General features: G+C 42.0%; 2 protein-coding genes across 4 annotated transcripts in view; one reads left to right on the top strand and one right to left on the bottom strand.

Annotated features, from left to right (window-relative positions):
* LOC106810689 (sodium- and chloride-dependent glycine transporter 1-like) overlaps positions 1-869 on the top strand; it is a 17,962-nt gene extending 17,093 nt beyond the window's left edge. The window contains exons 11-12 of the mRNA XM_014814123.1: positions 283-456; positions 684-869. Of these exons, the coding sequence (XP_014669609.1) occupies positions 283-456; positions 684-869 (360 nt within the window). The remainder of the gene's footprint in view (positions 1-282; positions 457-683) is intronic.
* A 702-nt stretch (positions 870-1,571) lies between these two features.
* The window catches only part of LOC106810698 (sodium- and chloride-dependent glycine transporter 1-like), a 27,087-nt gene continuing 14,925 nt past the window's right edge, over positions 1,572-13,733 (bottom strand). The window contains exons 1-14 of one of the 3 annotated variants that reach the window (XM_014814133.1): positions 12,843-12,859; positions 10,498-10,711; positions 9,924-10,055; positions 9,368-9,680; positions 8,932-9,064; positions 8,653-8,787; positions 8,415-8,518; positions 7,790-7,914; positions 7,402-7,514; positions 5,540-5,671; positions 5,270-5,369; positions 4,999-5,105; positions 3,077-3,250; positions 1,572-2,548 (exon numbers count right to left, since the gene is read on the bottom strand). In XM_014814133.1, the coding sequence (XP_014669619.1) occupies positions 2,384-2,548; positions 3,077-3,250; positions 4,999-5,105; positions 5,270-5,369; positions 5,540-5,671; positions 7,402-7,514; positions 7,790-7,914; positions 8,415-8,518; positions 8,653-8,787; positions 8,932-9,064; positions 9,368-9,680; positions 9,924-10,055; positions 10,498-10,687 (1,923 nt within the window). In that variant the 5' untranslated portion in view covers positions 10,688-10,711; positions 12,843-12,859 and the 3' untranslated portion in view covers positions 1,572-2,383. Of the gene's footprint in view, positions 2,549-3,076; positions 3,251-4,998; positions 5,106-5,269; positions 5,370-5,539; positions 5,672-7,401; positions 7,515-7,789; positions 7,915-8,414; positions 8,519-8,652; positions 8,788-8,931; positions 9,065-9,367; positions 9,681-9,923; positions 10,056-10,497; positions 11,095-12,842; positions 12,860-13,733 lie in introns of those variants that run through there. The other 2 variants (XM_014814130.1, XM_014814131.1) reach the window with 2 other exon arrangements.

Consider the following 13,733-nt stretch of genomic DNA (forward strand, 5'->3'; position numbering starts at 1 on the left):
CACGCACGCACGACGACACACACACACACACACACACACACACACACACACACACACACACACACACACACACACACACACACATATATATATATATATATATAATATATAAGGAGACACGGGGAACGGGAAATCTAGTAGTGCGGATTGACTCGATTCTGTTTCCTGCGTAGAACTCCAAGAATCTCGGTTAAGGAAGAGGTGGTGCAGCATGCCCAGTTTTAAGTAATGGTACGTGAACCTAATAACTCATCATTAATTGTCGGTCAACATTCCTTTTAGTTTATCTTAAGTTTTACTATCATCACAAGCGAGCCTGTCACATATCTCGACTACGACTATCCACGGTGGAGCATAGCTGCTGCTTGGACTCTGGCTGCCATGTTAATTCTCATGATTCCAATGTACGCTGTCTATTATCTAACACGCGTTGCGAGAAGGGGCTCACTCTGGCAGGTGTGTGACATTGTTATTTGTTTTTATCTGTTGGCAATTGTCGCGCGTTATATTTCATATAGAATCTTGCACGCTTAGGTCAATGTTTAGCATGAATCTATGACAATGCTGTAGGCTATAATATACATGCCTTATATATGTGAACGACTCTTAGAATGTTTCGGGTGTCTACGTTTAGATCAGCTGGAATTGTAGTAGTACGTTAGTAAGGTGTTGTGTTTTTGCAGCGACTCCGTAGAGGCCTGCAACCTTCCAAAGAGTGGGGCCCTGCTGTGGAGCCATACCGGTCCGACTACTGGCATCGGCGTCTCGCCCAAGGACACGTGGCGCCCCCTGAATACATGCAAGCTAACGAGCAAATGCACTTTATCGATAACAAACAAGTCAGGGGCGTGTACAGGGGGGTGGTCTAAGGGGTCCAGACCTCCCCCTCCTGCTCGCGCAGAAAAGGCATCTGAGGGGGTCTATAATTTCAAAGATTTTCAGGGGGAGGGCCCCCCACACCCCCCATTCGCGTGCTCGCAAGTTTGGGTTACGGTCAGACCCCCCCCCCGGCGCAGCAACAATAGTTTATTAGAACTCTTAATATATTTTCCACTTCTACAGAGGATATGGCAGCAAAGCCGCCAGCGCGAGGACCGTTATGTAGCGATCCTCCCCCAGAAAATTTTTGAAAATTTAATGGCTTCAGGTGCGATTACATTTTAGGTTGCACTTTGAAATGGTATTTTTAGACATGAACCAATGGTTTTGTCACGAGAAAAATCAGTTTAAATCCTTAAATCTCAATTCAGCTGTCATTGATTTGTAAAAGTTTAAATTAAAATGAAATACATGAATAGAAAATAAATGAATACATCCTCCTACAAGTGTGATTAACATGATTGTGTCCGTTGTCTGCGTGTGAGTGTGCGCCTACGTGCATTGGCTCCACAGGAACATTCACGTCGCTGCCCCTGTTATAGGTTTCTCACCTGTGTATCCTTCTACTACATTACACTACACTACTACCTGGTAATATGTGTGTGTGTGTGTGTGTGTGTGTGCGTGCGTGCGTGCGTGCGTGCGTGCGTGTGCGTGTGCGTGAATTAGACATGCAATACACGAACACAACATTGAGCTGATAATATTTATTTCTAGATTTACAGCATATTTTCACACATAGCCATGCAAAAATTGAACAGCTATGTATATATATATATATCTTTCCGTATACCATCGTGGGTGCATGTTGTGTGGTTTAGTAATTTAAATCGATGACTTTCATAGAAAGTGCCGCTACTGTGCGTCGAAACGCTAGCAACACTGTGCGCTGCAAGTTATTGTAATTTATATCGGTAACTTCCATAGGAATTTCCGTTCCTGACACCAAATACGCTGACAATACTGTACGCTGCAAGTTATGGTAATATACATTTTTATATTGGTAACTTTCATAGAAAGTACCAGTAGTGAGCCTTGATACGTTGACAACACTGTGCGCTGCATTTTACATAGTTGATAAATTATATTGGTAACTTTCATAGGAAGTTCGAGTACCGAGCCTTGATACGTTGACAACGCTGTTCTGAATATTAAATGGTTTGATAATTTATATTGGTAACTTCCATAGGAAGTTCCAATACTGAGCCTTGATACGTTGACGACACTGTACGCACCGCATATTGTACGTCGACCGTATCGATTTATTCCACCTCTCACGTCAATTAATTATTTACTCGTACTCTAGCTTAATCAACTTCTTCAATTAATTAAGTTAACAGTATGACGAAAGGTGCTCTCAATGAATGAAATTGTACATCTCATGTTAATAACTTACACAGCACTCTGTGCACATCTCCTGCTTTAATGCCGCATTAGAAATATGCAACTGCTAGCAAAAATAGACCACTAGTGGCGATAAATTTTTGACGGCACTAATGAACTCCTATTCTGGTTTGTTATTGAGAAATTGCATCTTTTGTTCGTTTGGTTCCATGTATTCAGGGGGCGCCACGTGTCCCTGGGCGAGACGCTGATGCCAGTAGTCGGACCGGTATGGCTCCACAGCAGGGCCCCACTCTTTGGAAGGTTGCAGGCCTCTACGGAGTCGCTGCAAAAACACAACACCTTACTAACGTACTATTCTAAACACAGGCACATGGAACAGTCTAAGTGGTATTTCTAAAGAGTACGCCTACCTATACAACATTGCTATAGATTAAAATGCTGTCGCATGCTATACTATGACTTGAATACGTATATGAAACGCGCTAAGAAATAACAAGAGCCGCAGAGCGACTGGGCTCATCTGAGCTCTGTTGCTACGGTTATAAACGTAACATTTCAGTCGTGCGTAGTGACACCTTTGAGCGCAATATACATTTGACCTATCCTGCCCAAGGATCGAGCTACATATACCATGTTATATGTAGCTCCTTGATCCTGCCGGGACATTCTTCTCACTCTGTTCCGATAGATGGCGTGCATACTGACTAGGTGCAGGGAATAGATAATCCGAACTAGTTGCTACCTTCGTTTAGCCCATGCTGTGATACTATCAGCCACCAACCTGCGAGGTAGGCCTATTTACAGTTCGTCAGATGAGCTAAAAACAAATAACAATTAATGTCACACATACCTGCCAGAGTGATCCCTTTCTGTCAACGCGTGTCAGATAATAGACAGCGTACATTGGAATCAGAAGAATTGTCATCGCAGCCAGAGTCCAAGCAGCAGCTATGCTCCACCGTGGATAGTCGTAGTTCAGATATGTGACAGGCTCGTGTGTGATAAACGTAAATGCCAAGATGAACTACAAATTAAATAGATGGGGACGATTATTATCCATTATTCTTACTATTATATACAATTCTTATATATTCTTATATATATACACATATATATATATATATATATACATATATACGGACAATTAATAACGATTAAACTACCGTCACTGTCATCAGGCACCTATAGAGGGTTCCGCGATTTTTCATATTACCCATAATGCAACGCCGCCGGCCATTAGGGTTCCAGAAACCAGTTCAGGCATGGCATACAAGTACATTGAGCAACGCACCTCTGCTCATTTTATTCGCCTATTAAGCAAATCCATCACAACGCCGCTCTCCTGCGGTGTTGTCAACTGCAGCAATCGGTATCAGAGAGAGCCACACAGCTTTTTTAGGCTGCCTAGCGTGATCACAACACAAGGTTAAAGTGACGAGAGACCAGGCGGACCACAGACGTTTGGAGCATTTTCAATAAAAAAGCAATGCTGAATAAACACGAAATGTATTTACTACCAATGTTTCAGTACTCTGTCGGCCACTACACATTTACACTTATATACATATATCGCGGGCATCCAGTAGGCAGCTGTTTGAGTGGGGGTGGTGATTTCTCTTGCACGTGCAGCATACTCTACATAAAATAGCACCGAGGCAACATGTGAACAGAATTCACCAAGCCTGGCTTTACAATTACAGTGTGCTGACATGATGCCTGTCCCATATTCCCTCATAATGACATATGCATGGGTAGAGAGATGGGATAATCACTTTAATCAGAGACTGGGAGCGCATAACACGTGTCGGATAACGTAGATGGGACTCTCACTGTTCACATGATAGATGTAGACTGGTACACCACTAACCCAACCGCAGAACAGTCGATCGTAGGCATCCAGGCTTTTGTAGTTCTGAAAGTCCTTGAGAGTATAAAATGGACTCGGCTGGAATGTTAGGTAGTTCACGAGATCCAAATAGGTGTGTGATGGGAACACATTGTGGTCCTCACTCCATTCGGCATTGTCTATTTGGTATGGGTCTCGATTCCCAATACACGCAATTTTCTCGAGATAGCGTGCTTTGGCTACGTTGTCTAGTGAATCAAAGTACTTATCCATACTACGTACACTATAGACAGTCGGCAAACGTGCATACACTAGCTATTATAAAAAGCTGCGTTTGATAGCTAGAGTAGATGCAGTAACATCGGTGAAATTTCTGAACTCTTACGATGTAAACAAACTCAAGTCTATGAACATATGTGTTGCGTGGCAATGCGTGCAATCTTCCGATCTGCTCAATCTACGAATCTGCCGACTGTGTGGCATCAGCATCATTGAACTCGCACCTAAAACCCACGATGGTAAACCTGCTTGCAAAACCGGGCCTGCGCAATCTCATCGAACTAGCAACTCACAACCCCAGCTGATAAACCTGTCTGCAAAGACGGGATCCACTTACTGCTAATATCTATTGCAATAATAACACTATAGCCAATGTAAAATCGGTTGATTGCGCAGATCGGCAGATTACACGCAACACGTGTTAGCTCTTTTTGGAACCGAAATGGCCGACGGCACAGGATTGTAGGTAATATTGCTATTTTTAGTGCAAATCGCGGAACCCTCTATAAACACACGACGACTGCGCGAATTATATATATATATATTATATATATATATATATATATATATATATATATACTTTATTTACTATTTACTTCATGAAATGGTGGTCTGGTAATTAATACGTTGTGGCGTAGAATACTTACAAAGAGAATTGCTGGTACAATGAACTTCCACATAACTGCAAGCACGGATCTTCCAAACACTGGTTTCCCGACCATTAATGTCACCTCATCTAACAGTCTGTCGGCTCCTGAGAATATACAGAATATCAACTATCACCAACTCCAGTTCAGTTCACAGTTGCATTCTTTTCTAAAAAATCTCATCATGAGCGATGCACACGTGCAACTATTTTATCCACTCCCATCAAAATGTAGAAATGAAATATTAAACGACATCAAAACGTAAATGTACCGTATATCCATCCCACCACAAGGGCCTCGACTATAGACAGACACATTGCTGGTAGTCCGACGCAATACCAGTCTATGAGGATGAAGATGTACGAGCCACCCTGTAAGATCAGTAATAGCGATGGTTACAGTATGAACAGAACTAGTATAGACGTATTTATAAATAAATAGCGAAACCCTTTACTGAATTTTATCAGTGAGCTGCGTCAGGCAGATATATACGTCATCGTCTCCTTCGATACAGAATGTGATAAGAATCGACAACACTTACTCGACTTGTAAAAACTAGTCCAAGTACAAACATTAATCCAGAGATGATCACAGTGATCAACAGATGTCTTTTCTGATAACGCGCTGGCAGGATGTCTCTAAACGACGTGATGACTGTTTCCATGCCAACAAACTGAAAAGATGCAAGTGCAGATGCTGTGTGCTCTTAACACTACATTACGCCAATTTAATGTTGTTGTCAATCGCTCTTCTGTCGGTGATCATTAATACCCCCCCAAATCATTACGTTCCTCCTGTTTACTTAAACCTTATTATTTATTTTCTGACATATTTCATTGATATGTTGCCTAGAAATTGACAGTTCTCTTATCACGCGAGGTTGATAAGTAAATCAAAGCAATCGCATCTGCTGGTAACAACAAGGTCAATGGTATACAAACAAAGATTACGCAACTTGTCGGCGGATTGTCGACTTGCCTTGGATAGAGGTACGTGTATATAGACGCATGACTCGAACACGGCCGTTAAGAACAATATACACTGCAGCGACAACAACCTAACATTTAACATTTTAGAAATTATCAACTATTGCATGTTTTCAATGAGCTGTTGTTGCACACGCTAGCGATAACCTTTGGCGACAATATAGTTACGACAAAAATATTCGGAATCGTTTATTTCCAGGGACATAGTCACGCGACACTTCATAAATAGCCAATCACAGCCGTAGACGATGTTTTTTCATCGGCAAGTGACATTCAACAACATTCCGCAACGAAAGCAGGAAGATGACAGACAGCCGAAAGCAGGCAGGCAGACACATGACCACCAATAAATCACTACCGATTCGTTACCTTAATGGCCCGTGAGGGGATGTGATGCGTCGTCTGCTGACCAATCAAAAGGCCCGCAGCCCGTGCGCACTAAGGCTGATGCCATGTTTTGTGGTTACATTAGTTAGGTTGGCTAACGTGTGTGCCACTGGCACACATACGGAGATGGGTAGATTCTTACTGGTAATTAATTTAAAACCGGCAAAGTATCACCGCATATGGCCTCTGTTTTTGGCTGTGCGGCTGTACTTCAGACACAAATGTGGTCTCCGTGAATAAATTTGCGATACATTTTTTAAACGCCGGTCAACATGTGACAAAAATCTGATGGAAGTCAGCTGAAGCACACGCTCATCTAGCTTTAATAGTGCCACTCAGCATAAATTGTCTGAATAATTATTTTCAGTACATGAAATTCAATTCTTAAATATAGGATTCTATGGGGAATTTAATAGTGGTTTGCTCTCATCTGCTTAACTGTTTGCGGATTTCAATGGCGTCTCTATCAAACAGACCATTTTTTGTGTTCAAAGAAATTTGGTTTTATAAGATCTGGAGTATTTTTGTGCAACGCTGCCCATGCAGCTAAAAGAAAATGATGAGCTATACATAGCACAGGAATCCTGAATCAATGGCAAATTAAGGCCATGTAACATATGCGTCAGGCTCGAAGTTTGGTTTTATAAGATCTGGAGTATTTTTTGTGCAACGCTGCCCATGCAGCTAAAAGAAAATGATGAGCTATACATAGCACAGAAATCCTGAATCAATGGCAAGACCATATAACATGTGTCAGGCTCGAAGTTACATTAAAATGGCAGCCATTGTGTAGCAAAAACGCAGATGAACACTCAAGGCCAGTCGTTAACGCCTACATTGTGGCTAGTGCTATAGTCCCTGTTAATTTGGCCCTGAACCCTAGGGTTAGTCGTTGTCGCTGCAGTGTTTTTGACTTTAGCACATCGATTCTAATGCAATTAAGTCATCTCTTAATTCAGTTGTGATAATCAATAATTTTCATTAAATTCTGATCATTCACTAGATATTCAATTAGAAACATGGTTCAAACCTGAGAATCTAGCACCACAGTCAGCAGCATGAAGAAGAAGAGAATGCTCCACAGTGGAGAAAGAGCCATGTGTGTTATCGCTTCAGGGTATGCCATGAATGCTAAGCCAGGACCTGTAGACAAATTCACGAGAGCAAATATTACATGATTTTGAAGTCGCAGAAAAGTGACTGTTCGTTGTAAAAACGCAAAACATTCCGATGAATGATACATTTCTTCAAGAAAGTGTTACTCGATTGCTCATCTACCCTCAAGAGCTGACGTCACTTAATTGCTGTTTCTGCTATATAACAAACATCATGACTTTTACGCACGTAATTACAGCGAAATTAAAATCACGTTAACCATAATGAACACGGGGCCACATGTAGAAAACCAAAGTACCAACCATCAGCAACAATGTCTTTAATGTCAACTTGAGCGACTTCCGCCATATATCCAAGGACCGAGAAGACGACGAAACCAGCAAGGAGACTGGTAGCACTGTTCACGACTGGTACCAGGTAACACTCTCTAAAGTATCAACATATGTCCACACATCACATTACCGTATATCCACATTCAAGCAACAACTAAGTTATTGTGTATATATGCTCATAAATCAACCGATATAAAATTTTGTCTCAATAGTAATATCGAATCATTTTATACTTATTTACTCATTTTGAACCTCGATAAAATACAGATAATGACTCGAAGTAATAACATATGCCATCGCATCATACGTAATATGCTTTATCTATTGTCTGAAGAATAAGTGTCGTGTATGCAGATTATTTGTATTTATTATTGTGTTATAAGCTGGATCATATTATGTTAATTCTTTTACGCATGTATCGCCTTATTATAGAAGGCGAATCAATTTTTATCAGCATTTGCAACCAATCCAAAAATGGGGAAAACTGGGTAGCAATGAGTAAATCCTGCATGGTTACTGTGATAACATTGTGAACAATGAATTTAGTAGGTACGGTTGATCGACTTGATGAGTTTTATTACACAACATCTCGTACATTAACATATTATTGTGGAAACGGTTGTATGAGGCCATCGTAACCACAGCACCCCAGCCTTGTCCGAGTGAGTAGAATATCTGCACAAATGCCAAACCCCAGACCTGAAATATAGACGATATATAGTACACGCATAGAGGTAGAAAGTGGATTATTAAGATAGCCTGCGTACTGGAGACACTATGTAATTTAGATTTCTAGTCAATCCTTCCAGTGACTCGTAATTTAAGATACACACCTTGAATTCAAGCAGAGCCTCCCATTTCGGGCAAAGGTAAAACTTGATGCCATTGAGAGCTCCCGGCAGGGTCACACCTCTCACCAGCAGTATAAGGAGAATCAGGTAAGGGAAGGTAACGGTGAAGTACACCACCTGAATAAATAAATGTAAAGTTCATTTGAAGAGCGAGTGTGTTTTTTTAGACAGCATATAAGTCGAAAAAAATTGCTGCAATGTATAACAACAATATCTGAAACCATCTGTTTCACCAACTTTGCCCGATGCCGCTAATTGTACCTTTCCCGTTGATTTTACGCCCTTTGAGAGGCAGACGAGAACGATGAAGCAGCCAATGCAGTAAGCGAGCAGCAGCTTCCAGTGGAAGCCACCAAGGTCGTGAAGCCCTTCAGAGATCTCCAACACGAAATTGCTGCATGCCGAACAAAAAATTTGCAAATGTTAAGAAACGTGTCACCTAGATCCTGCCTATGCATAGGGAGGATTGTGTGTATTGTAAACGTTTCCAAAAGATTTGTCACAATTAAAAACGTGCTTAGCAACAGAAATCTTAGCGTAGCAACTTTTACATAAAATTTTAAACACTTTGCAATTAGTTTAAAATAAATCAGCTTCAGAATAGGGAGTTTATATATCGGCACAGAACAACAGATTACCCTGCTATATATTGTGGAAGTTATCGAGAACAGCAGAACAAAGCAAAAGTATCACGTACTAAAAGAATTCCTCCGTCGCCGACGAACTCCTGGTTACGACCCCGCTGATGTTAGCTGTGCCCGCGTCTGCTGTAATGTTGTCCATCATGGCGTCTACAAGCTGCGACTGGTTAGACTCACCGGACATGTTATGGCTGCCGAGGAGATCGTAGCCACGCTGCAGACATGCGGCAGTGTTCCACGGATTCAAGCACGTCTCCCACGGCAATAGCTTCGTGAAGGACATCGCCAAGTAGAAGAGGATGTAGGCCATGACGACATTGTAGATAGTACAATATATCGTTGGCACCATAACCATTCCGAAACCGACACCTATATATGTATACATACCAAAGCACACACGTTTTTCATAACAATTAATGCAATAAGATATATATATATCAGGAGTATCTACTCCTGATATATATAGGTCTACGATAAAAGGTCTACGATAAAACTCCGGCTGACATACCGTGTCAATATTAGTCAATAATTAATTAGACATGAGTCAAAATTATTTTGTCATGGAATATTTAAGCTGACACGCAATTCACCAATCTAAGTACTGTACTATACCTCTTAAGATAGGACTGATGTTCCACACTAAAATTCCTCCACTGCCCGAAAACTGGCCTATGGCTACTTCGAGGAAGAACAGAGGCAATCCGCACACAGCGAGTGCTATCAGGTACGGGATGAGAAAGGCTCCTGTGTATAAACATACCTAACATCAGGGTCGGTACGATGTTAACAACGCCTACCAGCACGTTCAAACCGGCAGGCTTCTAAATTACGACGTACAAACTTATGGTTGAAAACAAAATTTCTTCTATGAAAAATATTTTCCATTGTTGAACTCACAAAATTGTTGTTACAATAATTGATATAACCGGTCAACCGGCTTCTAAATTACCACTACATACTTAGTTTTACCTGAAAATTGTTTTTTTAATGTAATATTTTTTCATGGCCGATTTCATGCGCGAAATTATTGTTGCACTCCGTGGCGATTGTTTTTAAACATTTAAGTATGAGATTCAGATAAAACAAGAACCTGACCGCCTATAGTGAATCATAGTTCATACATAATATTTAGAGTGGAATCTAAACCCATGCACTCTCCCTTCTTTGTTGTTTCTACATCACTCACCGCCTCCACTTGTAAAGCAAATGTAGGGAAAGCGCCAGATGTTACCGAGTCCGACTGCATAGCCCACACAGCTCAGGAAGAAATCTATAGAATTTGTCCAGTTGCCACGACTTTCATTCTCGTCGCACCTTTTCGATGATTCCATCACTTGCTTCTCTGAGGATGTATCCGAGTCGTTTCCGCCCGCCATCGCGCACAATCATTAGCGTTTGCTCTGCAAGGACAGACGACGGTGGTGGCAGCAATATGGCAACCTAGATACCAGAGTAGGTAATCCCTTACACGTGGAGCAGCTTGCGCTAATGTTTCACCATATTTTAAACGTTTCTCTGCGAATTAGCCTAACTTCGCATCCTCAGCGTTCCATCTCCTTCCATCAGCGTCCCTAAATATAACTGCTCCTATAGTGATATATTGAGTAAGGCGGCGTGGTTAGATTAATCCGAATTAAACAGAAGAGTCGCCGGTTGCACTGTTTAGGGCGTAGGTTCGTGTCAATAACACGGCGACAGCGCAGCCGAGGCCAGCTATCTAGAACGTCGCAGACCAGTTAGAAACACGCGGTCTCCCCAAATAACCGGCTACGTCTGCAGAGCGTGACCACGCTGCGCGAAGATACGGGCAGTAACGTAGGCGTTGGCTGTGTGTGTCTGCTGCTGCTGCCGGAGTCGCGCGACACGCGATATACTCTCGGAAGACTACTCTGCGAAATATATATAGAAAAAGCTGTAAAGATTCCGAGCGCACGTGCGCCGGCGCGAGGTGCGGAGCGTCTCCAGACATACGAATTTGCCGCCCGCGCGCTGTAGAGGTGGCCTACTCTCTCTATCACTCATGGTGTGGTCTTGTATACTGGCAGCATGAACAAGTCCGCACCTGCAGCTACAGCCCACACGCGGCCATTGACTATATATATACACAAGAGTAGATAATAACAATGTGTTATTATCTACTCTTGGTAATAGTAATAGTAATACATATACTATACTATTATAGCTCACAATAAGCAGGAGATATCAAATAATTATTTTGCAATCTACTCTTAGCATTTAATGGGTGGTTTTGAACAATGTTTATGTTCGAAACACTACACTACGCCGGCACTACACCGGCACTGCGGCAGATGGGGTCGTTGTCGTATCAGGTACAGATATGTACCCGAGGTAGTTTTAGGTTGTTTAGTATTATGTTTATATGAGGTATGTTTAGGGTTCGGGTTAGGGTTGGTGTTAGAGTTAGGGTACACTTCTGTAGTACAAGTCTGGTACACTTTGTGTATACATATATGTACCTCGGGTACATATATCTGTATAGTACCTGATACGACAACGACCCCTGGAGCGGCATTGCGCCGGCCGGCAAACTACCGCAAAAATGACACAGCCACCACACACTCGTTCTGTACGTGACTAGTCAACGATCGACTCAACATTGATTAACTCGTCCAGCAAGCACCTAGAAAAACGATCCGACTAAATAGGAGAACAAAGTGCCGAGTGAACACAAATATGTCGTTTAATACCCGTGGATTTACCGTATTATCTATACCATTATCTAACCATCTATACCATATACTATTATCCTATCCAATCACCGTCCTGAACATCATCTCTATCCTTGACCCAAAAATTGTTCACTCAGTTCTTGAAAATATATAGGCTTTTTATAGGGTATTGACAACAACTTACAATAGTTTTTATAATGATCTGTTGTGTAATGAAACGGGACGGTTAAAAAATATACTGCCACCGCCGATTTCTAGCCATTGCCAGTGGCACAATGCTAAAACAGTCGAGCTGCATGCTACTGACTGCAACGTGCATTGTTTATTCTATTGTCTACTAGAGCCGTGGTAACTTACCTTGGTCAGAGATAGCTGTACAAGACAGCAAATTTTAGCCAGTAAATACAGTATTATAATGGCTATAGCATCACAAATCAGGAACAAACACATAATTATGTTAATGGAGATCGGATCAATCATAATGGTTATCAGATACTCCTGATAATGTGAATAATTCAACTATCCCCCTCCTACTCCTCCCCCTCCTCCTACTCCTCCCCTTCCTCCTCCTCCTACTGAAATAATAAATAAAAAGTAAAAAAATATAACTGCTGGTATATTTTCTTTTGTCTTTTTATTTTTTATTTTTAAATTATAAAAAAAGAAAAAATGAATTTAAAAAAAAATATAATATAAAAAATGTAAAAAAATTAAAGTAAAAAAAGGTATAAAAAATATAACTGCTGTTAAACACCGGAAAATCGCTATGGTGTCACTGGGCCACCATAGATATGTGTGTAGTACCTATAGTGATATGAGCTAAATTCTAACATCATCTTACCTCTCCACTACAGTCGCCTACTACGGTTGGTTCGACCGTACATTTACAAAGCAGCGTACTAACAATCACACCTATCGCGCGCACCGTATTGTCTTGGTTCCCACAAACTTCGGCTCGAGATTTTAACCGTGGAAACACATGTGTGGAGTCCTGTTATATCGTCGGTTTACTTTAGTTTCATTTAATTGCGTAGTTATTTTAGTTACTTTAGTTTCGTGTTCATTCTAGAAAGTTAATTGCAACTCCCTGAGAAAATCGAAACACCCAGCTTGCGAATAGCGCCGAACATTCGCCAGCTATAGCGTGCCGCTCTGGTGTGAACCCATATCGTCGGAACTTCCAGCGAAAAACTTTTCCATCACAAGCTACAATTTGCTTGCACGTAAACTGGTTCCCGAAAGTGAGAGCTCATAAAAGAGTCCGTAGAGTACGATGGATACACACCGCCGGCGGCAAACGAGAATTAAAGCAGACAGACAGGTGGCCGACCGCTCTATATAGCGGGTGGAGCTGGGGTGATCATATAGCTAAGCTCGATTATAAAATATCAGGAGTAGATAAAGGGAAGTTCCCTTTATCTACTCCTGAAAATATGTATCTGTACCGCGGGGCGTGCGCACGTAGCGATCACGGCCATAAAGTTATACAGTGCCCCCCTAAAGACGAGCAGCCAGCGGTGTGGATGCCCGCATCAGTTATTAAGCGGAGCCGCCGCAGCGTGCGCGCGGGAATCGCTATTGCCAGACAGCGTCGCACGGCGGGTGCATCAATTCAGGTGTGGATCGTGTCGCCCGCCGCCATAGTCGAATGCAAAGCGAGAAGGGGGGACAAGCGCGACATATAGACAGAGACAGGCACGCACGCACGCGCGCACGCGCACGCACGCACACG

The sequence above is a fragment of the Priapulus caudatus genome, unplaced genomic scaffold (assembly GCF_000485595.1).
Source record: "Priapulus caudatus unplaced genomic scaffold, Priapulus_caudatus-5.0.1 Scaffold464, whole genome shotgun sequence".
Lineage (NCBI taxonomy): Eukaryota > Metazoa > Priapulida > Priapulimorpha > Priapulimorphida > Priapulidae > Priapulus > Priapulus caudatus.